Raw genomic sequence first — 24,487 nt, 5'->3', positions numbered from 1 at the left:
TTAGTAGCTGACTGAACCTCAGACATTATACTAGTGAATAAGTCTTCACATTGTCTTGGGTGAAATTACTGAAAACTTCTGACTTGCCTTTACCCAGGATAATGTGGCAGAGGAAGTCTCTTCCAATTTGGACAGAAAATTGTTTGAGCTGCTTCTGGCAATCAGCCGATGTTTGAATAACATGGAGGAGATGTTAAACACCTCAGTCCTCTCCACTGAAGAGGCAGCTGTACAGCAAGCTCTTTATGAGGTAACTGTCATAAAATCATCCAGGGAAGCACCCCAGAGGATTTCTGTTATAACAGAATATATAAGGCCTGATATTTCCTCTGTTTTGCTGGTATTATTCAGGAATAAATCCACCAAACTCTTTGGTGTTGCACGGATTTGGCACTATGGCTTTTAGCTACAATTATCAACTTGAGTCCTGCTGCCTTTTAGAGCCAAGAGTCCTTGGACAGAGACCATTTTCATTCATGTTATCTTTCTTTTAATCCTTTAGACTCTTTCTGTCGAGCTGCAAAAACTTCACGCTGATCTAAGTGATAAAAAGGATGATCTCCTAAAGTCTATTAGCTGTGCTGGTGGGAGCACAGACGTGTTCTGTGAGTGCTTTAACAACTTGCAGGCACGGCTGGAACAAACTCAAGTTGCCACTGCTTCAAGGAGCAACTCAATGAAAGCTGGTCTGGATCATAATAGCAATTATCAGGTACTCCACTGCCAAATGCACATCTTGTTTCACAGCATCTGTTAGACTTGGCAGTGTTAATGCATTAGAGTTACAGATGAGCAATCTATAATGGGTTTTATTTTTTTTTTTTGGTACTAAACAAACTTGTCTTGGCACTTTGTGTATTCTTTTTGCTGTGTGGACTCAGGAGAGGCAGGCTTCTTCCCTTTGGTGCCATGTCTGGCAGTGGGCTAGTTTTAGCTATGCGTTGGAGGCTGATTTGACCTTTTGTATTTACAGTTCCTTTAGATTTTGTGCCATAGTAGCAGAAGCCATAGGTTTTCAAATTTGCCTTTTTCTGATTCTTTTTTTGGAAGAATAGGTATTGAGAAACTTCTTGTAGATACTCATGATGGGCTAAATCTACTTGGCTATTGCTGGAAAATACTCAGGTATTTAGGCTGAAGTAAGGAAAGAAAAGCCTGGTCTTTGGAATGCAGTTTCTAATGTCCAGCAAAACTCCAAGTGCTCATCCAAGCCAGCCTAGCTCTTTTGCTAACTAACAAGAGTTCCTTTGAAGAACACTGGGATGTTGTGTTCAAACAGCAGCAGACCTAGTCTTGCAGTGTTTACTTAAGCAGAATGGATGAAGCTCTGTCAGTCTCCAGTAATGGGCTCATTTTCTCATTTTCAGAAGAGAATTTGTTTCTCTGTAAGATTCACAGATTTTTTACAGTCATAGAAGATCATTACAGAGTAATCTCCTTTCTTATGCTACACAGCCCACAGAATTTCCCTCTCTAAATTACTTTTTTAAGCCTGTAATGCACATGATTTATTTTGCTTTTTTAAAGAGGAAAAGAGGTAATGATTTTGTCTACTCTGCAATTTTGTCAGTCATTACTATATTCCTGATATATGATATACTTCTGATGTTTGTTTCTTCTGCAGAATGAAACCAGGCTACTCTATGATCAGTTAACTGAGCAAAAAGCTTCTCTGCAGCAATGTTTGAATGGAATACATGGACATAATGTTTCTGAACAGCTTCAGGTAATTTCATCTGAAGGAAAGGAGAGGAAAAGCTCACAGCATTTCCAGTTTTCTGCCCTCTATTAAGTTTCGTATTTTCTAAAGTTTGAGTCCTATTTAGGTTTTAAGAATGGAGGAAGGAGAAAGTTCAGTGTTTGACACCCCTTTTTCTTTTTTTTTTTTTACTACACCCCAATAGGTAGTCAGATCTAATTCTGATCTTTTTCGTAGTGGAGGAACCAGTCTCTCCACAACCTCTGAGAGCAAATACACCCCACACTAAGGCAGAGAAGAAAAAGAGCTACACAAAGTATACCACTTCACACATCATGGCTTTTCATATGCCAAACTAGCTTTTCCCTGTGGGAATAGGACTCCAGTGTTTATATATACTCATTTTGCATTTATGAGCAATTTACCATATGACATTTGACCAGTTAAGCTATTTTCTTCAAACTTCATAGTGATTAGTAGGCAATTAAAAATGCATATCCTTCCCAAAATAGTCATCAGCCATCTATGTACTTGGTGAAGCAAAGAGGGTGACCTGAAACTTTTTTGTTACAGGTTCATAACTTTGTTTACAGCCATAACTTTCTGCCAGGCTGAAAGCTGGGTTCAGACCTGCTGAATCCCCTGGACCTCTGCCTTAGATATATACTACCGAGTAACTACTCTTGGAAAAGGAATGCCAGAAGTACATCCCTTTTCTTCAGAGAGAACCTATCTAAATCCATCCCTGACTGAGTCTTTCTAATTAGTAAGAAAAAATGGTGTTTTCTAGGTCCATTATTCCTTTTAATGGCTGCTCTTGAATTAGTAAGCTGAAATGGATGTTGAATGTTGGATGGAGACACAAGATCTGAATTCTCTTCCTGGCTGTGCCATGTGAACCCAGTGAGCTGTGTCTTGTCAGTCTAGTTTCCAACCTGGTTGGATCTCAGGGTCTCATTGTGAACTTAGGAAGCCCCTGGATCTGCTGTGCTACTAATAATGGAAAAATTAATGGAACAGCTCTTCCTAATAGCTTATTTTGTCCTGCACTCAGAAAACTGATGCCTGCGCTTTGGAGCTGCAAAACTTTGAAAACCAAGTAGCAAAACTGAGAGGCCATGGGGAAAGATTTCAGTTACCTATCACCTTAATCCAAGAGGCTTATAAATTAGAGGTAAGAGCACAGTACAGTTTCCACATACTCAGCAAGGTTTTGTTCTTCTAAGCATATTTTTAGCATCAAACTCCATTGTTCATTTTGCATTCTACTGCTGTGTGTGCTGATCTGTAGGATTCATTTCTGTCCTTCGTGAATCGCTAAACTGTGTTTATATTGTAGGATGTTTTGGATGACATGTGGGGCATTCTGAAAGCAAAGTATGTGGAACTGAACCCTCCTTCTGTCAGTGAGAGCCACTATGAGGACTTAATTCATGGCTTTGCAGAGCTGGTAGCTATTGGTCAAGAGAAGATCGCACAGGATCCAAAGCAGCTAACCAAAAGCAGAGAAGCTCTACAGTCTCACCTGAAAAATCACAAGGTATAAGATGCCTATCACAGCACTGTTCAGATCAGCATAGCAGAAGCACTATTTTCTGTGAATGATTTCTCTCCAGTGTCAGGGAGAAGAGTAACTAGCTCATAGCATGGGGGAGGCAGAGCGGAGTATGTGCAGAAAACAAAGCAATGTTTTTAAGTAGACCAAAATAGGACCCACTAAAATAGGGAAGAGGTTATTTTTACAACTGCAGTATTGGTGGTAAATTAAGATCAGGATTTTAGTTTTGCCAGTCTAACGCTACTTTGGCTTACCTCAGAACATACTGATGGGTGAGGGAAAAATGTCCTTCTCTTTTCTGATAATAAATCAGCAGTGAAGCTCCTGAAGTTGCTGTCTAGCAATTGGGAGTTGAGCCTTTGCTTTCAGCATTCTGTGCTGTCATGATCTGATGGAGGACTGAGGAAACTTAACCCTAAGAGCAACTTTTCTGAAGGGAGGATAGTTTAGATCTTCCCCTTGGCAGCCCAGTGTCTCCTGTACCCAGCTGCTATGTGCTTGATGGAAGCTGGCTGGGAATGCACCTGCATCCTTACTGTTCTGCCACTTGGTAAGAAGCCCTGGACAATGCTAGTCTTGAAGATGTCTCTGCCATGTCAACACCTTGATTTAAGTGCTCCATGTATCTTGAACTTCCTAAGAATTGCTTCAGGATGCCAAACACTGCAAACTACTACTCCAGAGTCTTGGGAATGGTGTTTGTGACTCACAAATTGCTCTTAGTAAAGCAAAATGCTAGGAAATTATTTACAAAGGAAAACAAATAATATATCTGCAGTTCAAATATGCATACATTGATTTGCAAAAGGAAAGGAAAACTGCAAAAGCTGTTTTCTCTGCCCTGGGTATCAAGGTTTATCAGGATGCTCACACAGCCTATGCCTGGAATATGGTTCTTAAGTGAAATTCTTGTACGAGTTATTTGTTCTTAGTGAAGATGATCTTGATTAAAGAGTGCACTCTTAAACCCTCAAAGATTTTTTTGTGGAGGAGAGTGTTCTGTTGAGATTGAGATGTTTCCCAAGAGCTCAGCTGAGCCATAACTAAATCAAACTATTACCTTATAGTTATTCCAAAGGATTATTGTGCCCTACCTACTACTTAGGCCTTAGAACTGGTAACACCCTTGGTGCCTGGAGTCACCTCCCATCCAGGTGAAACCAATTGGATAATGACTGTCTGGTGATAACTCCCTCATACTAAATTGTGAATTTATTTATAGTTAAACTGTTCCTTCCATTATCTTCACACAACATCTTAGTATTTCATCTGAACTGAAGATATAAATGTAGATCTTTTTAATTGAAAATAAAAAAAATGAAAATTGTGTATGCAGTTCCTCTGTGCCAGGGGAGGTTTAGACTGGACATTAGGAAGCATTTCCTTAACAAAGAGCATTGTCAGACACTGGAACAGGCTTCCTCAAGAAGTGGTCGATGCCCCAAGCCTGTCAGTGTTTAAGAAGCATCTGGACAATGCCCTTAACAACATGCTTTAACTTTTGATCAGCCTAGAGTTGGTCAGACAGCTGGACTAGATCATCATTGTATGTCCCTTCCAACTGAAGATACTTTGTTCTGTTCTATCATTGGTTCTTGACTAACTTTAAAATGATCAGTAACTTGGGGTGATGCAGGATTTGGGTAAGAAGGCTCCTAACTCCAGCTATGAGAGACTCTGAAACTGGCTGCTCTTCTCAGTGGGTCTCTCTGTCTTCTCCATACTCCTGCTGTGGTTGTGTGATCTCTCCTAAAAAGCAAACTAATTTGTTTTTTTCAGGACTTTTTCCGCAACCTCATGACTCACATGGCTTTCCTGGAAACATTTTCCAAGAAAGTGACTCCCTCCATCCTACAAAAGAGAGAGGAATTCTGGAGAGAACTGGTGAATGAAGTCAAGTTGCTGGAGCAGAAGGCCTGCCAGTATGGTTTGCACTTAGAGACTGTGTTAAAGGTAATGAGTCAAAAGAAATCCAGAATAAAAACTGGAGGGAAGAAGGAGAATTGCATTTAGGGGAACCCTAATGCACCAGTCATTCATTGGCTAGTAGTTGCCCTTTCCTTTCTCCACTGGATGACAACAATCTATTACTTGTTCTGTGTGTGTCAGTAAACTGGCTTTTTCCTTGAAAACCTCTGAAAGTGGACATTTCAACCCATTACTCTGACATGGGTGGAACTTTATGGCTTCTTGCAGTAATTTTTGAGTGCCAGGACTGAAAGGAGAGTCATTTAAGGCTCAAAAATACTATCAGTTCTTTAAAATAAAACCTAGAAATTTATCTTAAAACACCCCTAGAGAATAAAAAATGAAGTATGTCATTTTAAAAGAAGAAATCTTGAAGATATTCACAAATTAATTCATTAATCTGTAGTGAAATCATATCTTGCTTGAATACTTCTTCATTACTCACCTACTTTTGTGTTCTGTTTCATTATAGCAAGAACAAGTGATGCTAGAATAAGCACTAAGGCCTCAGTCTGGTGTAACAAAAAGGCAGAGATAGATGTGTGCTATGTTAATAATGCAACATATCTTTTAGGAATGGATGGAATTTGATGATGAATGCCTAGCTTTCAATAAGGAGTTAGAGGCACTTACCTCTATGTTGCCTTCAGTGAATTTGGTTGAAGAAACAGAAGAAAGATTAATGGAAAGGATTGCACTTCTACAGGTATTTATGTGTCTGTCTCTTGGACTTGTTTGTGGATCTATAGAGCTGGCAAAAGATTAGTTAGAACCTGAGGAGAAGCTTGCAGGGCACTATTTTTGGTGTGTTCATGTCTGTGTGTGGATGCATGCTGAAAACTTCCATGTTACATTTAAAAGTAGCAGAGGATGGGGCTGCTGATTTCAGCCAGGGCCTACAAGTTCATCTAAGTGGAAGTAGTGACTGTAGCTACTTTAGAACTTGGTCTTCAAACGAAATATTTGGGAGAAGATGGTGTACAAGCTACATGGATCCCAAGGACAGCAGGGAGCTTTGGGGTGAACACAGAGTCACCTCTCTGTAATTCAGGAATTATTTTCATGCCATAATGTAAACCTGTGGAAGAGGAGAATCAACCCAGTGCCTTCAAGTATCTGAACTCTGAAGGTAAGAAGGCTTGCCTTCTATTGCAACCAGGTAGAAGGTAAACTAGAGGTTTACCAGCTCCTTCTAAAATCCTGAGCTTTGAAAATGAGATAGCCTGATTTCTATCTGACCTGTATTCTCTGAAGAGAATACAATTCCTGTTGTATAGAGTGGAAAATAGGCTCCTGGTTTGTTTCCAGCTTCATCTCTGTTGGCAGAGCTACACTTCTATTTAGTGCATCAAGTCCAGTTGGAAACATTTTGACTAATTTTTAAAGACATGTAAATATAAGGATATAAAAGCAGCCCTTATGGTTGTTTTATAAAAATAAGGAGAAATAGTGTTCAATGAACTTAGAGATGTGTCCTCAAAGTGCTCTGCATTCCTCACAAGTCTGACCTTTCTCAGTCCTCAGAGGACCCACTCTATTAGCATTTTTGCCTGTCACTTGCACTGAGCCAGAAGACATGCAGTAAGTTTAAAGCCATTGATTGTCAGGTTGCCTGGTTTCCTTCGGGTTTTTTTAAGGTGTTTTTTTTGTTCGTTTGGTTGGTTGGGTTTTTTTAACTCATTGCTCTTAAGTCTTTATTTGTCTTTAAAGACATCAGAAACAAAGTAGTGAGGCTTTACAAGATGCTTTTGGGGTGAGTCCCAGCACTGGAGCTTCACCATTTCAAGGAGAGAGCAGAATAAAATTATCCAGGACTTAATCTCCTGTGAGAGAAATATCCCTATTAGTAATAAATACTGTACAAGACCCTTCTGCCTGGAGAGAAGTGTGATACTTGCCCATCACATAATTGCTCATTCTGCCTTCTCCCTGGAACTAATCTACTTCATGTTTTTTTCTTTTTCATTTTTCTTTTTTTTTTTTCCTTCCTTTTGTCTTTTTGAACTTACGGAGAAGGTAAAATGATGCTTTGTCTTTATTCACCCATCTAAGCAAACCAGACCACTTCTATGTCTTAATGTCTTCATTGTTCACTCCTCATTCCTCCTTCCCACCATTATTCAATAATTATCCCAACAGCTTCCTTCAAAACACTGGTAATATTTTTTAAATAGGATGGAGCCAGAAGGCCCTGTGAGAACAGGAAGGCAATAACTTTCTGCTGGGGACAGTTACAGGTTTGGACAGTGCAGCCAGATCTGATGGAAAGTGTTTGTCCACAGCTTGAGGTTTACATGTGTCAAAAAAGTCCTTCAAATCAACACAGTCATTCTGATAATGCATGAATTTATGTTGAGAACTGTCTTGATCTGTCCAGAGGAAACAACAGAAACATAACATAACATTCCCTTTTATGTGCAATAAAGTACAGGTTTCTTCTGTTTGGAAAATGAAATACATGACAGAGGGAATGTAAGATTAAGATGTCAGAATAAATGGCAGGTGTTTTGCTAGCTGTGTTTTCAGTTCTTAAAATTTTATTGTTTTGCAAACTTCTCCTTTTCTGATAGCAAATCAAAAGCAGCGTTGATGAAAAGCATGCCAGGCTGTACCAGATGGTGAAAGAAGGGAAGAAATTGCTGACTGCTGTGAGCTGTCCAGAAATAAGAAACCAGATTAGGAAGATGGAAGAGCAGTGGTTGTCCTTAACCAAAAAAGTTGGCCAAGAACTACATCGACTTCATACGTTAGTCAAACTCTTGGTCAGGTGGGTATAACTCAGCAATTAAGATAGCCAGAAATTAGTTGCTGACCTATAGATGTATTTTCTGAAATATGGCAGTGAGTTAATAAGTAACATCACTCCTTTAACTTAAAAATGAGAAAAAAAAAAAAAGCAGTATGGATCAGAAAAGTGGCCCTTTATGACCCAGCTGATCTCCCCTCACCACGTAGACAAGTGCTTCACTTCCTGCTTACTTTGTAGGACCAATGTTTTGATTGCTGCCACTGCAAAGTCAGTGCATCTAGGTGAGAGTCATCTGCACTGTGCTGCAGTTTGGACACTGGAAATGTTAACAGAAGCTATGGTAATGCTGCCCTGAGCATTTTGGCCTGCTACAAATGCAAGCAAGCCTGGATTCCCATGCAAAGGCATCACTTGCCTGTCCCTGCATGTATACTCTCCACAGACATTCAAGACCTGGCTGGAATGCTACCTCACCTTGTGTTTTGAAGCTCTCCAAAGTGAGAAGAACCCAAGCATGCTTAATGCTTGCACATGGCCCAAACCAACTCTCTCTGCAGTTCTGGAGACAGTTTGAGGCCCTGCAGCCCAGTCCACCAGCTGACACACCAAGCTCTGCCCTCCTTGCACCTGGTCTATGTGCTCTGAGCTCAGGCCAGCTGGACTGGGACTGTGGACAGAGCATGCCAGTATTTGTTGGTTTTCACCCTTGCTGTGTATTCAGCATTGTATCTTGCAGTGTGCACAGTCTCCTCTGGTGGTTTTGACCTCCAGCACCCATGTGAGCATGTCCTGACAACTGCTGGGTGGATACAGAAGAGGATATTTTCAGGGAGAGCAGACTAGCTGAAAAGAACTGATAGGAACAGTCTTGTGTGTACCTCCAGCAGAACTGCTGTGTTGCACATCAGTCCATGGTGTAGCCATGCTTCTGCAGGGTTATATAACAGGATAGGTGCCAGAATAGCACGTGCCTCCTCACAGAGCAGAAGCTGACTTGGAGAGTGAGAAATGTATCCAAAACTCAGCTAGGAGTTTGTGTGTTTTGTTTTCTTCTTGTAGCTACAATAGAGACTCTGAGGAATTAGTGAAGTGGCTGGATCCTGCCCAGCAGAGAATGAAGTTTTGGAAGGAGCAGTCTCTCAATGTATCACAAGATCTTCCCACCATCAGGGATAACATCAACAGCTTGTGTGTAAGTCAGTTCTCCTGTCAGATTTAGATAAGACATTGTGACTTCCAGTGAAAAGGACCATTTCGAGTGGTTTTTGTATTTGCCATGACCCAGAAGCTGCCTGCAGAATGTAGCACTGAATGGCTGTGTGCCCCAAAGGCACCCCATGACCTGTGTGGGAAGCCATGAGGATGGGAGGCTAGCAAAGACCTTCCTTCAGACTGAGTGGCCAGCCACAGGGCATAAAAATCCTCTTGCAGTGAGCTCCCAACTGCATCACATCACAGCCCAGCCAGGGCCTATGCGCCTGCAGTGAAATAGCATGGTTTCTGTCGTGCTCCTGATGCCAGATACCAGAGACAACAGTTCAGCCAAGCTGATGGGCCACTTACCAACTGGAACTGGAGTGTGGCCTCAAGGAGCAAGGGTGAAGACAGTGGGGCTGTGAAGGTGGTGAGCCAAACTCAGGGAAGAGAAACATGCTGAATTGCATTTCATGTCTTTGCCTGCTCCCTGGTGCTGAACTTCCCTTGTATGACTAGCCAGGAGGTTCAGTGCCAATGTGAGGCCTGACAGAGGGAGTCTTGCACAGTGGGAAAGCAAAGTATCATGAAGGTGGGACCAGTAGGTGTGACCTAGCCAGAGACTGAAGGACTGGGGTCACTCCCTGGACCACTGTGAGAAGTGGGGATGGGGATAATCACAATTCCTGTGGAGCGATCTAGGCAGAAAAAGGCTTTACTTGCTGCCAGAACATGCTGAGTTTAGGTTTTCTGAACTTTGAAAACTGGCTAAAATCTATTTGTTGAGGCAGTTCATCCTGTGACGGAAGATCTGGGTTGTCTTCTTTGTTTAAATAGATATATATTTACCCTCTCTTAAATATCTCCTATGCACCTCAGACATTCTCTAAGGAAGTTGATGAAAAATCTTCCCTGAAGTCATCCGTGGTGAGCACTGCCAACCAGCTCTTTCACTTGAAGCAAGCTGATACTGCAGCACTTAGGTCATCTTTGGCAAAGTTTGAGCAAAAATGGGGAGAACTGATCATACAGCTCCCAGCCATCCAAGAAAAGCTTCACCAGGTAAGGAGATACACTGCTGCCACCTCTCAGTTTGAGCTAAATAATTACTTGAAAATGCTGGTGCTGGGACTCACTTGGCTGCTCCATGAGGCCCCCAAAACACCTCTTTCCTAACTAGGTGTCTTTTTTGCTCTCAGAATATCCCCAATATTATACTGCAGTTTAATTATTGCAGTGTTCTTCCTGGGCTGTTTTGCACCTGTCTATCATCTTTACAGTTTTATACAAAGGTCTGTTACAATCAGAAATAATTTTATTTCAAATTTCTGAATTCTCAAACTTTTCTCAATTTAAGTCATATGCCCCTCTGAAGCCCAGGGCTTCGCTTCAAGTTCATGGTCTGATAATTGCAATTATAGTGCCCAAGCCTTTCTAAAAATACAGATTACACCTTCCTTGATATTTCTAACAAGCTGACTGTAGAGGATTCATTACATGCTATACCCCCAGCTTCAGATGGAAAAACTTTCATCACGGGAAGCTATTGCTGAACTAATGACCTGGCTGGACCATGTGGAACAACAGCAGGGACAGGAGGAGCCAATAGATTCACTGTGTAGTGCTGCCCATGTCAGAAGCCTCCTTCAGAAGTACAAGGTAAGTGGGGAGCTGTAAGTCCAGGCCTTCTGCAAGGAGTTTGGCTGTGACAAGGGTGGAAACAGCCTACAGGCTCTGTTGTATCCTTCTGCTTGCTCTCAGGAGGGTTCCTCAGACTAATAGTTATTTTCTGCAAAAATTTCACTGGATGGAAGTATCTACAAAAATACTGAATGGTAAAAATTAAGAATTATTCCTACAGCCAGGTCCCTTTCAGGATAATATTTTAGGCCACTGTTCAGAATAAGCTGTGAATGTCCCATAACTAAGCCTTGAAGCATCATTGGAACTGATCAAATTAAAACTGCCAAACTAAGTGTTTTACATTTTTGTTCTTTCTTTTTTAATTTCCCCCCCATCCAGGAATATATGATGGAAATGAACTTCAAACAGTGGATGGTAGATTTTGTTAACCAGTCACTCTTGCAGATGAGCACTTGTGATGTGGAAAGCAAGCGGTATGAAAGGACAGACTTCGCTGAGTGTCTTGGGGAGATGAACCTGAGGTGGCACAGGCTGCAGGCATCTCTGAACAGAAAGGTTTGACTGAATTATCTTTGCTTTCTTTCTCACTCTTCTGATCTGGCTTGTGCCAGAGCTGTGTATTTTGTAAGCAGCCTTTCTCCCCAAGTCTGGAAACACTGTTGAACACAGTGACCCCTGTGCTCTCTGCTGTTCCTCCATCCTGCTGTCTATTGGGCAGCCTTTGGAGTGGTCTCAGAGAGAAGCCCAGGTGTGGCTGGATCCAACCTTTGTCTCAGACCTGGCCCTTCCAGGGAGAATGATTAAAATGTCTCGGTCTGAGGAAATGCTCAACCATCCAATAACCCTTGATCAGGTTAAGGTTGAAACGACACTCAAGGACTGTATTTGAATTAGGTTTAATTAAAACTACAGGAGGAATGCAGATACTTCAGTTATTATCTTAGGCTGCACAGTCATAAAGGCTGACATTTAGATCACAAGAGTACAGTGTATGTATATTTAAGCTGCACAACCTGAGAAAAAATCGTGGTTGGGCCTTGTGTTACTTAATGATGGTAGGAAAGAAGACAGAGAGGGAGTAGGAGAAGAAAAGATTAGAGGAATAGATAATAGAAAATCCCCAGTCCTGGATCCAACTTTGGGCCAACCAATGGGGGAGAGTTGGTGTCCCCAAGCCCACCATTGCAGCCTCATTTTATAGGCCTAGTTTCCTTGTTTTTCAAGGATGAGCAAGCATGATTGAGTCATAAGCCTGAGCAGGTGGAGTGGACCTGCCCCCCTCCGCCCCTGTCCTTATCTCAGTCGTTGTACCTACAGGCCCCAGGCCATCTGCAGCCATCAGCTTTGTCTCCATCCTCTCAGGCTTTTGGGATGTAAACGAGACTTTGTTCGAGGGGTTACAATGGGATTTCCACACCCATTCCAGCATGTATGGTTCTGAGGGCTGGTCCCTCACATCCACATTGCCCAGAGAAAAGGTCAGATCCTGACGAGCCAGTAAAACTGCTTAGCTTTTCTTCTCAAAATATCTAAATCGTATTTTCAAGGTAAATATTGTAATCTCAAACTTTGTCGTGGAAGGGCAAGCCCTGTTTCTGCACACCACAAGGTTTAAGTAAAGTTAGAGTAGTTATGTAACTTACAGATACAAGACCTGCAACACATTTTGGAGGATATTACTGAAAATGAGAACAAAGCACAGGCTCTACGCAGCTGGCTGGAAGCTCAGAGTGATCGACTGAGATCTTTACAAACCCCAGCAAGTCTCATCTCTGCACAGAACACATTAGATGATTGCAAGGTAAAGCATTGTATCTATTATATTTTTGTAAAAACATATATAGCACTTTAATTAATCTAGACTAAAGATCTGCACAGATTTTATTAGCAAAAATATAAAGAAATGTAACTTCAACTAACCCATGTTAGGTTCAGGTGATAAAAAGACAAGATTTGCTTTTAATATTTGTTGCTATTTTATGTTTTTTCCTCAAACTGAAGATGGATCTGCTGTTGTTTGGTATCTGTGCAGCAATATCGCAGATCTTATCGTGAGATGCCTACAAAAGAAGCAGTTCTGAGTTAAGCACAGCCATGGCAAAAGCTGTCAATTCCATTAGTTTGAAGAGCTCAGTGGTGTAAATGTTGTGGAAACAACACAGTCCCATTTGTAGTAGGAAAATGTAGTCTCTCAGCATCAGCCTCAACCATCTGTGTGTCCTTTGGTTTTGTTGGATTTTTTGAGGCATCAGCTTCCTCAGAATTAGTAGAGGTGCAGCCAGTGAGTAACTGGCTATTTATTCTGACAGTCTCCTGTTTTCATTCAGTGCACTGTTCCCTCTCTACAGTTTACCATGGAATATTTGGTCCTTCATTGCCATGGTTACCTGTCTCTCTCCTGTAGTAGGCTGCCTTTATTGCCTAGAGTGGTCTGTTACACAGAGTCTCTCTGAAGCACTCAGAGATGTACTTAGGGGTCAGAACGGGAGAAAGACACAGGGTATTTTTTACTAAAACACTAATTTGCTCATCACAGCAAGGTACAGTGCTAGGATGCAGGTGGCCGCATTATTTCATTAAAATTAATTTGCTCAATAAAAATAATTTGAAAATGTTTTTGGGACGTTAAGTGGGGAGGGAAAAGGTTATGGCTTTAAGTGTAGTATTATAGGAAAATGTTGCAGCCCATTGTTTGTGTGGATATTTATTCATGTTGTGAAGAACTTAGTGCTGAACTTTCCCCAGCACATCAAGGCCAGCTTAAAATCTTGCTGTTGTGTTGAGAGGGAAGTTATTCTCCCAGACATCTTCACTGATTTCAGTGGGGTTTCACCCATGGGAGAAAACCTCTGACTAAGAGGACAAGCTGAAAATAACTTTCTAGAAGTTGTTAGAATGTCAGGGACTCTCCTTTTTAAAAAACAGTTCCTATCTTACCTTTGTCTGCTGGAGCAGAGGAGGACTGGAGTGCTGACCTGCCCAAGGGAGAGTTCAGCTGCATTAACAGAAAAACTTTTAATTCTGGTGAGGTACAAAGAGACCTGCATGGTGGCTGAGGAGTTAGCTCCTGATGATTTCCTTCCCAAGCATGATGTTCAGTGCTCATGCTGACATTAAGCAGACTGATTCTAGCTCTACCTGCAGGAGACTGTCTAAAGCAGCCACTGTCATTTTTAATTACTCTAAACCAGTTCTTCTGTATCAGAGTTGAAATAGTGATGGTGTTGCATGACTGAAGAATTACACAGAGTTGATTTTAAGGAAAGAATGTTTATCTAAGCTCCTCACAGAAGGTTTTTTCTATGGTATCATTAAAAGATCTTATGTATCTCTTTTTTTTTTTTTTTTTTTTTTTCATTTAGGAGCTAGAAAATCAACTCACAACTAAATCCAAAACTCTTGATGAGCTCAAACAGAGTTTGGCTTTGAATAGCAGTGCAGAACAAACTCCAGAAGTGCTGTCTTTTGGGATAGCTGAGCTGCATGAAATGGTGGACACTGTTGCAAGCCAGGTAACTTTGTTTCTGTTCAGATTTCCTCCACTTCATATCCTTACCTCCAATGTTACTAATCTTCTGGTACAAAAAAAAAACTGGTACAAAAATTATGCTAAGTATTCCTTATTCTTGTATCTTACCTTTCCTTAGAACTTCCTCTTACGTCTTTACCATAATGCAAATTAATGTATTTCCAAGGTTGAGAGAAAAAAAAGTCTGACCTCAAAGTAGTTTGAATATAGGGGCAGGAGGCCATCTGCAGTTTAAAAAAATAAAGAAATAGCACTGGTATTTTTCTGTCAAGTCCAAAACAGAAACCTTAAACTCTCTTACTTGTTCTGCTTCTCTTTCATACCCTGGACTTTCTACCCTGTAGTACACTGTTGTAAGCTACCTACTCCTGCCTTGTTCTCACTGTATCTTTTCCATCTCCCAACTACTCTTTTTCTCCACACACCTGGATGGCTTTCACAGTCTTCAAATCCTCTGTAGTTTCCAGTTGCTTCAAGCAGAATCTGGCAGATTGGTTTCCCATGCAAATTGACTCCCCGACAGTTTGCATTTATAGTTATAGTATCTTTATATTTGGAACTGATCTTTTTTATCTAGATGTAATGGATAGGTGCAGAAGATATAATAGTGAGTACATTTATGGATTTAAATGTGTGATAATAAGTAACCATTTACTGTAGAGGATTCTACATGATGCAGTGATTGTGTTTCTAGTTAAGATTCCCTTTCTATTGTAAATGCTTTGCTTTTGTTTCTTAAAAACTTGATGAATCCTGAACCTTTTTGCTTGAACTCTTCCACATGAGGTGTCAGTCCAGAATGGTTTTGCTGCTTCTTGTTTTAGGTTTCAGCATAAATTATGTGGCTTCTTCTTACCAAAAGAGCAGAGAAATTGTTGTATGTGTACATGATGAAAGTTTTTCCTTCTGCTGTAGAGCTGGGGATATAAATTGGCAGCATTGACAGCCTAGTGCTTGATTATTCTTAGAGTCACCATGGGTCACATTAATTTTAGTACTTTTATGACTGAAGTATGGAACCTACCAATTGCAGAATGTTCTTACAGCCTAGCTGTTGCACATGCAATGAAACAGTGACTGCAAATTTCTTCCCACAGGTGATTGCTCTCAGCAGAGCCAGGCTGTGATTTCAAATATAGGTCTAAGGATACATGACACCTTGATTGTATTGTATTTTCCATAGGCTGATCTCAAGACTGTGGGTCTGTGGCCCAGAGATATTTCATGAGCACGATGTATTTCCATTTTCCTTGTGTGGGCAGTAATTAGCTGCAGGCTACAAAAAGCAGTTAAAGGTTCCTCCCACCTATACCATGATTCAGATGAGAATAGGGATGATTAATCTATCTATTCCTGCATGCCTGGAACTAGAATAATAGAATACAATGTTCCATGCTGTCTATTCAGCATGCACTATGGTGTAGAAATTTCATCTTCCATTGTGTGAAGCATAGTCAGAACTGAAATCTGGTCTCTGGCTTTGCCAGGTGCCATGGAGACATGCTTGTTTGCTTGCCTGGTTTTCATGCTCTTCTCAAAGCATCTGGTACTGGCAGGACTGAAAATAGATACTGAGCTAGATTAATGTTTTGTCTAACCCAGGACACACCTTATGTACTTACTTCATAGAGAAGGATAAAAATGACAAAAAAAACCCCAACACCCTGTGGGTTGGTCTTTGTAATGTCTAGGAGTACGTGGCAAATGGAAACCATGCCTGCCCCAATACAGATTAAATAACTGTAATAATGAAAAAGACACAGAAAACAAAGAGCATACCCATCATTTAATTTTATATGAGAATCCTGAAGTTCCTAGGCTATGATTCAGGTGGGCCTGCATTGTTAGAGCACAATGGCATAAGAGAGATAACAGCTCTCCAGAGTATTGTAGTAGCATTGTCTTCCATACAAAACAATTTCTGTTCAAATTTTCATTAAAAGGAAACTTGATCTCTGGATCAAACTATCTGCTTCCAAGAAGCTTAAGGCTCTCAGTTTCTTCCCTCTTCAGGCTGATTTTGTCAGGAAGGAGTAAGCTGTTCATTATTTCAGTACTTTGTACTTTATGGGGATTCTGGAGTTGTGGCTGACACAGTAGTGCTACCTTGAACTCTGGTTAAACTTGTATTTCCAGAAAGTTCTTACATTTCACTCTAAATGCTGTTTACTGCTTGGTTTGAAGCCTTCACAGTTCCTTGCCATGTAGGAAAATACTCCAGTTTGCAACATTCTTGTGGATTGTCATGGAGTGAGCATTAAGCTTGGATTTTTTAGTCAGTTTAAAGATGATTTATATGTCAGGACTATCCAAGAAATAGTAACAAAAGTGGTTAATTTGCAGGTTGCCCAGTTAAAGACCTCAATGCAGTCAATACTGGAGCAGTGGAGAGTATATGATGAAGTTTATGCAGAAGTCAGCCTGATGACAACAAGATATTTGTACTGCATAGACCAGTGCAAACCTTCGGTGCTGTCACTGGAAGCTTTGAAAAAACAGATCAAAACTCTCCAGGTAAATCTACTGAAGTTGTCTTATATCTGTACTTCCTTCTGTGCCTTTAAACAAAAAACAAACTCCACTGAGGAGAAGACAGAAAAAATTATCTGAGCAGCTTCCTCTTTATTGTAGTGCCATTGAAGTCAGTGGAATATATACATATATATATTCATTTTTTATTTTTTTTTTACTGCCAGAGGCACTGAGGACTGTATTTAGACTCTGTACTCGATTTAGTACATAAGTTTAGCTTTGGTACAATTTAGGTACCATGGTTCAAGAGAGAAACTGCTGCCGTCTCTGCCTTACTGTGGGCTAGCAGAGCCTCCATTTTGGGTTGCAAAGATTCCTTGACATTATAGTCTTCTACACTTGCTGGAAGCCATCCCCCCATGAAGCACCAGGTCTTCATGCTCCTTGGTTCTACACAGTCCAGATGGACATGTGCACTCCACCACCATCCCTCATGCTAATAATGTCTGCTCAGTCCATGTCTAATCCCCATGGACAGCAGGAAATTTGGCTGAAAATACAGTTGGCAAAGGAAATTTGCCTCTTGACTTGTGCTTCCCAGGGGAATGCCCTACCATAAGGCTGTAGCATTACCTGGAAGGAGATGCCTGGGCATTGGTGCTGGGACCTGGGAGAAAATTGGAGAAGGAAATATGGCTCTAGGCATGTGATTTGAATGCTCTCTGGGGTAGTACGTCCCAGCCACTGTGCCAGTGGCCACTGACACGTTGCATTAAAGTGTTATTGGCATTAGAGCATCTTTCCATATATAAACAGCACCGGAGTCCAAGTACAGGACCCAGGATTCCTCTTCCCATAAGCTGTGGCTTGGCTTGGGAGGATGCACTGGGGCAGATCAGGGGGATCCCCAAGCCTGGCATTTCCAGTTCCTCCAGGGCAAAGTCAACTGTTCAGTCACCCTCCAGACCTGGAGTTTCCAGTGCAACCTCTGAATGAGGCTGAGCATAAATGCCAGATGTGAATGCTCTGGATTGTCCTGCTGCTCTGCTTGGCTGTTAGAGTCTAAGTGGGGCACCCAGAGTAGGTAGCCAGGCTGGCCTCAGGTCTGAACATTTCACAGGTACAGCTAAAACCCTCTTACCTAGCTATACATAAGTGTTGAAAGGCTGTGTAAACACACCCTGCTTCAGTGTAAATAAGGCCTGTTTTCATTTTTTTTCAAGTTTTATCAGAAATGATGCAGCCCAGACTGAGCCTTTGGGCCATGGGTATGTGTCTCTTGGCAGTAAAACCTGAATAAGCACTTTCCCACCCTCACAGAGGGACACCTAATAAATGGAAGGAACCAGGCACCTTCTTACCTTCTTCCTTTCATTACCCTATTTGTTCTTAATCTGGGTCCATTCACAGATACAATCCATGGCAGAGTTCTGCAATTGCCTCTATAAGGAGGGAGAACACACAGCCAGGGACAAGAGTTGTCAAGCCAGCTCTACTGCCAGTAGAAATATCCCTGAGACAGTGGCTTAAAATAAAAACATTTCTGCTTTCTAGTGAATTAATTTATAATCAATTCAAGGCTGTGGTTTTGTTAAATGAGCTGCTGCTTTAAAAGCAAATGAATTACCTCAGTTTAAAGTATCTCCTCCTGAATGATTTTTTTTCATTTGGACCATTTCACCTCTCTCTTAGCTTCCTAATATTTAGGATCAGGTGTTATATTTTTCCCAAAAATTTAATCCATGCTGCAAACATGTGGCATTATTGCTGCCCTGTTCTCTCCAGTCTGTAGGGGAAGCTCTGCTTGGGCTGTTCACCTCCACAACTAATGGCAATAATCCGTTTTGCAGTCTCTTCAAGATGAATCGGAGAACAGTGAGGAAAGCTGGGCCAGGCTCCAGGCTGCTGCCAGGAACCTGAAGAAGAACTGCTCCCCCTCCTTTGCAGAGATTATTGAACAGAAGTGCACAGGCGCACGCACCAGGTGAGCTTGTGGAAAACCCCCCCAGTTATTAGTGTTTAAAGGAAAAAAAAAAAAAAAAATGAAGTCACTGAGGCAGGACTTGAAGGTTGGTCACATTTTTAAATTGATATTAATATGACTGACCTGTCTAAAGGTACCTGTGTGAGGAGGAGCTGATAGTACCTTTTTTGTGATGGATCACAAAGCACAAGATGATGCTACGTCAGCAGGCTTTCGGTAACTTGGGTATGAATGCAGAGAAACTCCCACAGGAATCCTACACCAAGTCATACTCTGGAGGACTATCCACTAGGAAAATGTTCTTACCCTTTGCTATGTTGGCAGGTGGAACTCAGTAAATGAAGACATTACAGATCAACTGCGGGCAGCTCAAGCAACCCTGCAGCTTTGGGAGCCCTACGATACTTCATGCACTGAGGCAGCAGCCAAGTTACTACAGCATGAAGAGCAGTGCACTCAGCTCTTGGATGCTCACCTGCCTGAGGATAACATGATAGAAAACCTGACACAGAGGATACAGGATATAAAGGTACATGAATATGTTTCTGCTGCTTGGTACAAACCAGGGTTTCTTTTTGAGAAACAAAACAAAAGAAACCCCTTCTTCCTTGCCCCTCAATCCAGCCAGTGGAAAACATAAAATCTGTGGGTTTTTTTCCATTCACAGGCACCTTTATATTTCCTTTGAATACCCTGACCAGATCCTGAGACCAAACCAAACTAGAGTTAGCATAGGATGAGAAGAGAGAAGAAGGAAGCAATCAGCTAATAATAGAATGGTTTGGGTTGGAGGACACCTTAAAGGTGATCTAGTTCAACCCCCCAGGCATGTGCAGGGCCACCTCCCACTAGAACAGGTTGCTCAAAGCCCCATCCAACCTGGCCTTAAACACTTCCAGGGAGCTGGCACCCACAGCTTTCCTGGGCAACCTGTTCCAGTATCTTACCACCTTCACACTCATATTCCATTTCTGCCCCTTTCTGCTCTATACAAAGAATCAGGCCTGTGTTGGAAAGAATCATTAAACCAGAAATTACTTACTTTGTGGAGGACTGATTGGGAGGAGAGATAATATCTACTGGAACAATAGCTGAGGGAAACAGTTTTCCAGAACACAGGACCATCTTGAGGTCTTTTACAGACTTCAAATTTGTTTTATTTGGGTTTGGTACTTTTTTTTGGCCTGGTCTGGTAAGTTCACAGATTTCTGAGCTCATTAGATTATTCTAAATGCTTCTGACTTTAGGCAAATGAGGTCTCATGCTGAGACCACAGGGTGCATTTGACTCTCTCAGGCAGCAAAGCTCGTTAGGTTCTGACATTTTTGGTGTCTTCAGACTGCAATAATAATTCTTACTTCAGGACAGAGCAATGATTCATCATGCTTTATGAACCTCTAGCCACATTTTGGAAGAAGTCCAAAGTGTACTCCATTTTGCATGTGCCCAAATAAGAAGCTTTACATTATGGGAAAGAGAACTTACCTATTTCTTCTTATGTCAGAAACAACTGACAGCAGCAAAACTTGGACCAAAACATTTTCACAGTTTTCTGATCTATAAATGGATGTGACATAAATTCATCAATATGTCATCAAAAAGGCATCACATTTTTTAGACATTTTGGGAAGAGTTTTGCACCTACTAAGCAAGGTGTGACCACTAGAGTGCCCTTAGCACTGTAGATCCTGTCCTGGTATGTGTGGGTAGGACACATGGAATTCATTGTGCTTTTTTGAAAGTGGTTAGAAGGATGTGAATCAGTGGTGTGGCATATGGGTGGTGTGTATTTGAAAATACAAAGCTGTATTCTAACCTCTCTAGTCTTCTCCTCTGGTATATATTAGGAAAGATTACAGTTTTATGGAACTCTGTCATCACAAAAAAGAAAAATAAAGTCCTATACAGAGAGGAAGAAATCAAAATGGATTATTTCCTAAATTACTGAGGTGGCAGTTTATAATATGATTCAGAAACTAAAAGACATTTTGCTTTTTAGGGAAACATGTCTACTACTTGCTATCAGTCACAAGCCTGATATCATTACTCACAGGAAAGGCAATATACAGTGGCAAATCCCAGGGGGGTCGATGGCTAAAAGTAAATGACCATTCTAGAAATAGGTAAATTTCAAGATGACACCTTGCTATTCTTTGTCCAGGCCAAAAAAAAAAAAAAAATCAAGTGCATTGACTGAGTACAGAATTACTCCCCTTGTTCTTGTGCTGCCTCTAGAGTTTAGTTTTATAGCATCATTTTTGTATTAAAGAGGAGCAAATAAAACCAAAACCATAGTCCTCCATCACTAAGGGATCCAATGTACTGGCATGTTTGTAATATTGTAGCATTTATAATATTGTAATAATGCTGAAGCATTTCTCAGCTGCAGCATGGGCCAGTTTCTCCATCTGCTAGTGTAAATCCCTTCTGTAGAGAGAGATATTCTGATTTCTCTCCCTAATCTCCTCCGTAGCAGTAATACCCCCCTGCCTGAAGTCACTGGTGTTCCATTGAACTTTGAACTGTGCCTTTCCCAGCACTAGAGTCAATGGATACAATTCCCATTATCCTCTGAGTAAAAGGCTGAAGCTTTCACCACGAGCCGAATTTGGCTCCCAGAGGAGATCAACAAAAAGAGCTTAGTTACAGCAACAAAAGATACTAAATGAAAGTGGCACATGAATGACCATCTGATTAATTTGCTGACTTAATTTTCTTTCCCTTTCTCTCGTCAGAATTTACAGCCTGGCCTTCAGAACATAGTAGGATGCCGTACCCAGATGTACTTGCTGGCTGATCAGATACAGCAGCAGGCTGGGACAGCTGCACAAGCCACTCTGTTGGAGAAGCTGCAGCCACTCCAGAGAGCATCCTATTTGGAAGAGATGTTGCAGGGGAAGTTAGAGGAGTGTGAGGTAATTTTTTTAATATTAAATTCACCATCAGTGTGAGAGAACTTGGTCATTGGGGAGCTGGGGCTGTTTAGTCTGGAGAAGAGGAGGCTGAGGGGAGACCTCATTGCTCTCTACAACTACCTGAGAGGAGGCTGAAGTGATGAGAAGGACAGCTCTTCTCCCTGGTGACATGTGATAGGACCAGAGGGAATGGGTGCAAGCTGCACCAGGGGAGGTTTAGGTTAGAGATTAGGAAGCATTTTTTCACTGAAAGGGTTGTCAGGCATTGGAATAGATTGCCCAGGGAAGTGGTGGAGTCACCATCTCTGGATGCATTTAAACAGCATGTGGACCTGGTGCTTAGGGACACGGTCCTAGTGGTGAGCTTGTGGTGTTAGGTCCGGGGCTGGGCTGGATGATCTTGGAGGTCTCTTCCAGCCAGGGACATTCTGTGATTCTGTGATTAGAGCCCTGTTCTTCTTGAATTGAAATGAAAAGCTGGACAGTATGATCCACTGTGGAAAGAAATAACACGTGAAGCCAGGTGGACAGATGAAGGACACCTGCTTGTGTTGCCCTAACAAGCCTTTGTAAGTGGGCCTGTTACAGTCAAGCAGTACGGGATCCCCAGATGATTAAAGATTAGGAAATGTACTTTTATTCTATAAACTTTGAAGTAAGTTGTCAAAGTTTCTCAGCTCTGCCTTGGGAGAAGCCTAAGGGCTTCACTTTGCTTTGATAAGAATTCACACCGTGTCCCCCAAACCAAACAGAAAACTGTGGTCATTTGATGTAATTTTGAAGACCAGATTCACATCCCTGTTCAGGCAGAGTAGGGAGGGACCTGGATCCAGGTTTCCTCATAAGATGCTCTGCTCACAGGAGTGCTGTGGAATTGACCTCCCCTCTCTGCAGGTATTCCTGAGAAAACTTTGAAGCAAATGTACTACATTTACTGCTATGAAACTAGTCTGTTCCTGTGAAAAAGACAGGTTTCCATTAATTGTTCTGTTCTAAAGAAAACCCAAATTCATAAAAAAATGTTCAGCCAGCTGTGTATGACTCGATCTATAGCACAGTTCAATGGCTGGAAGCCAGATATCTTTGTGAATATAACACATTTTTCATATTCCCTGTGAACTTCTTGCTCCATGAAAAATTTCATTTCTGGCCAGTAATTTTCTCTGGTATAACTTTCCAGCATTACCACAGAACTGTCTCCCTCCCCACACCAATTTTTGCCATTCATTCCTTGTAAAAATGAAGTGTTCTAAGAGATGGGGAGCTTAATTCTTGCAAGAAAAAGCTTCCCTAGTGCTCTTCTCCCTGACTCAAAGAAACCAACCTAATGAATCAAATTGAATCAAACTGAAGGTTGAATTCCAGCCCTAGTTATTTCAACCCACAGAGCTCAGGTAAGCTGCACAGCCTTGCCTGTAGGCACGTGGGAGCAGGCCCTGTGTGTTGTAGCTCAAAGGAAGCTCATTTTCACAAGTTTCTTCCTTCTGATAAACCAAGTTTGGGCTTTCCAATTTCACAGCAAATCAAACAGCCCAAAGCTACAAAAAGGCATTTCAGATGCCCCCATTCCTTCCATAAATGCATGAATCTCTCAGGATTTAGCGATCCGGTTTCTTGCTCTCTGCTTTGGCTTAAATCTTCCCCTTATCCTGTGCAAAAACTGAAAAAGTCAGTTAGTGGGTTCTAAATGCTTTGGAATTTGGATTTAACATCTGTTTATTTTCCTGAAAATACTGATTATGGTCCTTTTTTATATACTGAATATGTCTGTTGAATAATAATTAACCATAAATATGCAATATTTACCCTAGTTCAACCTTTCACAACTGGAGGATTTTGAGAACTGCCTTGAAACACTGGAGGGTCATGTCAAGAACTGCATAGATGCCTTTGATAGTCTCTGTCTAGAGGGAGGAATAGACAACTCAGAATTGCTCATGGTATGTTTGGATTCCCAAGTGCAAAAAGATACATTCTCAGGATTTAAGTGTTTGTAGGATACCAGCTCTTGTCTACTTCAAGAAACTCTTTGTTATAAGTATCATAGTTACAGCACTTCCATCAGAGTGACTATAATCTCATCCAAAGCACAAAAAGCAATTATTTAAGTTCATAAAAACTCTAGATACATATTGCAGGCCAAATGACTGCATTGAGGGGATGAAAATCACAGAGGCTTGGAGTTCATGTGAGATGCTTTTCCCCAGCTTTGTTCTGGAGCCACCCTCTTGCCCTCAATGGAGGGTGCGAAATAAATCTGCAAGTACCACCTCTTGAGTATCTGTTCAGTTCTGTTGGAAATAGGGGCCTGGTATAAGGGAATTAAACTTCTTTGTTTCCTATGTTCTTTGAAGTTAACTCAGAAATGTTGGGGTTTTTTGGGTTAGCGTTTTGGATGCATAACTGTCAGATGCTTCCTACAGAAGTTGCTTCTGTATTTCTTTGCAGTGAAAGAAAGGCCACATTTTTTGCAAATTATTTATTTATTTGTTTATTTTTTACTTCCAGAATCACACACTGGAGCTTGCTGCACTTTCTCCAAGCATAGAGAGTTTGAATGAAGCAAGCATTAGGCTGCCACTCAGTGACTTCACCCTGAAGAAAATGCAGAGCCTGGCTCGGCAGTGGAGTCAGAAAACAGCAACTGCTCTGGAACGCTGCAGGTCTGAAAGGCAAACAAAAAAAATCACTGCTAACCATTCCCTTTTCTGTGAGGAAAATCAAAGCCAAATGAAAGCATGGGAAGTCTTACAATCTGTTCTTAGTTTTCTTAGG

General features: G+C 41.4%; 1 protein-coding gene across 2 annotated transcripts in view; it reads left to right on the top strand.

Annotated features, from left to right (window-relative positions):
* Positions 1–24,487, top strand: part of SYNE2 (spectrin repeat containing nuclear envelope protein 2) — a 181,463-nt gene that overhangs the window by 116,942 nt on the left and 40,034 nt on the right. For both annotated transcript variants that reach the window (XM_051621370.1, XM_051621368.1), the window contains 20 exons: positions 98–250; positions 503–712; positions 1,625–1,726; positions 2,754–2,873; positions 3,039–3,239; positions 5,037–5,210; positions 5,800–5,931; positions 7,796–7,992; positions 9,034–9,166; positions 10,048–10,230; positions 10,681–10,827; positions 11,191–11,367; positions 12,458–12,613; positions 14,175–14,324; positions 16,685–16,855; positions 18,664–18,797; positions 19,122–19,326; positions 21,533–21,712; positions 23,524–23,652; positions 24,221–24,375. In XM_051621370.1, coding sequence (XP_051477330.1) covers positions 98–250; positions 503–712; positions 1,625–1,726; positions 2,754–2,873; positions 3,039–3,239; positions 5,037–5,210; positions 5,800–5,931; positions 7,796–7,992; positions 9,034–9,166; positions 10,048–10,230; positions 10,681–10,827; positions 11,191–11,367; positions 12,458–12,613; positions 14,175–14,324; positions 16,685–16,855; positions 18,664–18,797; positions 19,122–19,326; positions 21,533–21,712; positions 23,524–23,652; positions 24,221–24,375 — 3,209 coding nt within the window. The remainder of the gene's footprint in view (positions 1–97; positions 251–502; positions 713–1,624; positions 1,727–2,753; positions 2,874–3,038; positions 3,240–5,036; positions 5,211–5,799; positions 5,932–7,795; positions 7,993–9,033; positions 9,167–10,047; positions 10,231–10,680; positions 10,828–11,190; positions 11,368–12,457; positions 12,614–14,174; positions 14,325–16,684; positions 16,856–18,663; positions 18,798–19,121; positions 19,327–21,532; positions 21,713–23,523; positions 23,653–24,220; positions 24,376–24,487) is intronic.

This window comes from Apus apus, chromosome 5 (assembly GCF_020740795.1).
Source record: "Apus apus isolate bApuApu2 chromosome 5, bApuApu2.pri.cur, whole genome shotgun sequence".
NCBI lineage: Eukaryota > Metazoa > Chordata > Aves > Apodiformes > Apodidae > Apus > Apus apus.
The sequence above is the reverse complement of the archived record's forward strand: the minus strand, read 5'-3'. Positions and strand labels throughout refer to the sequence as shown.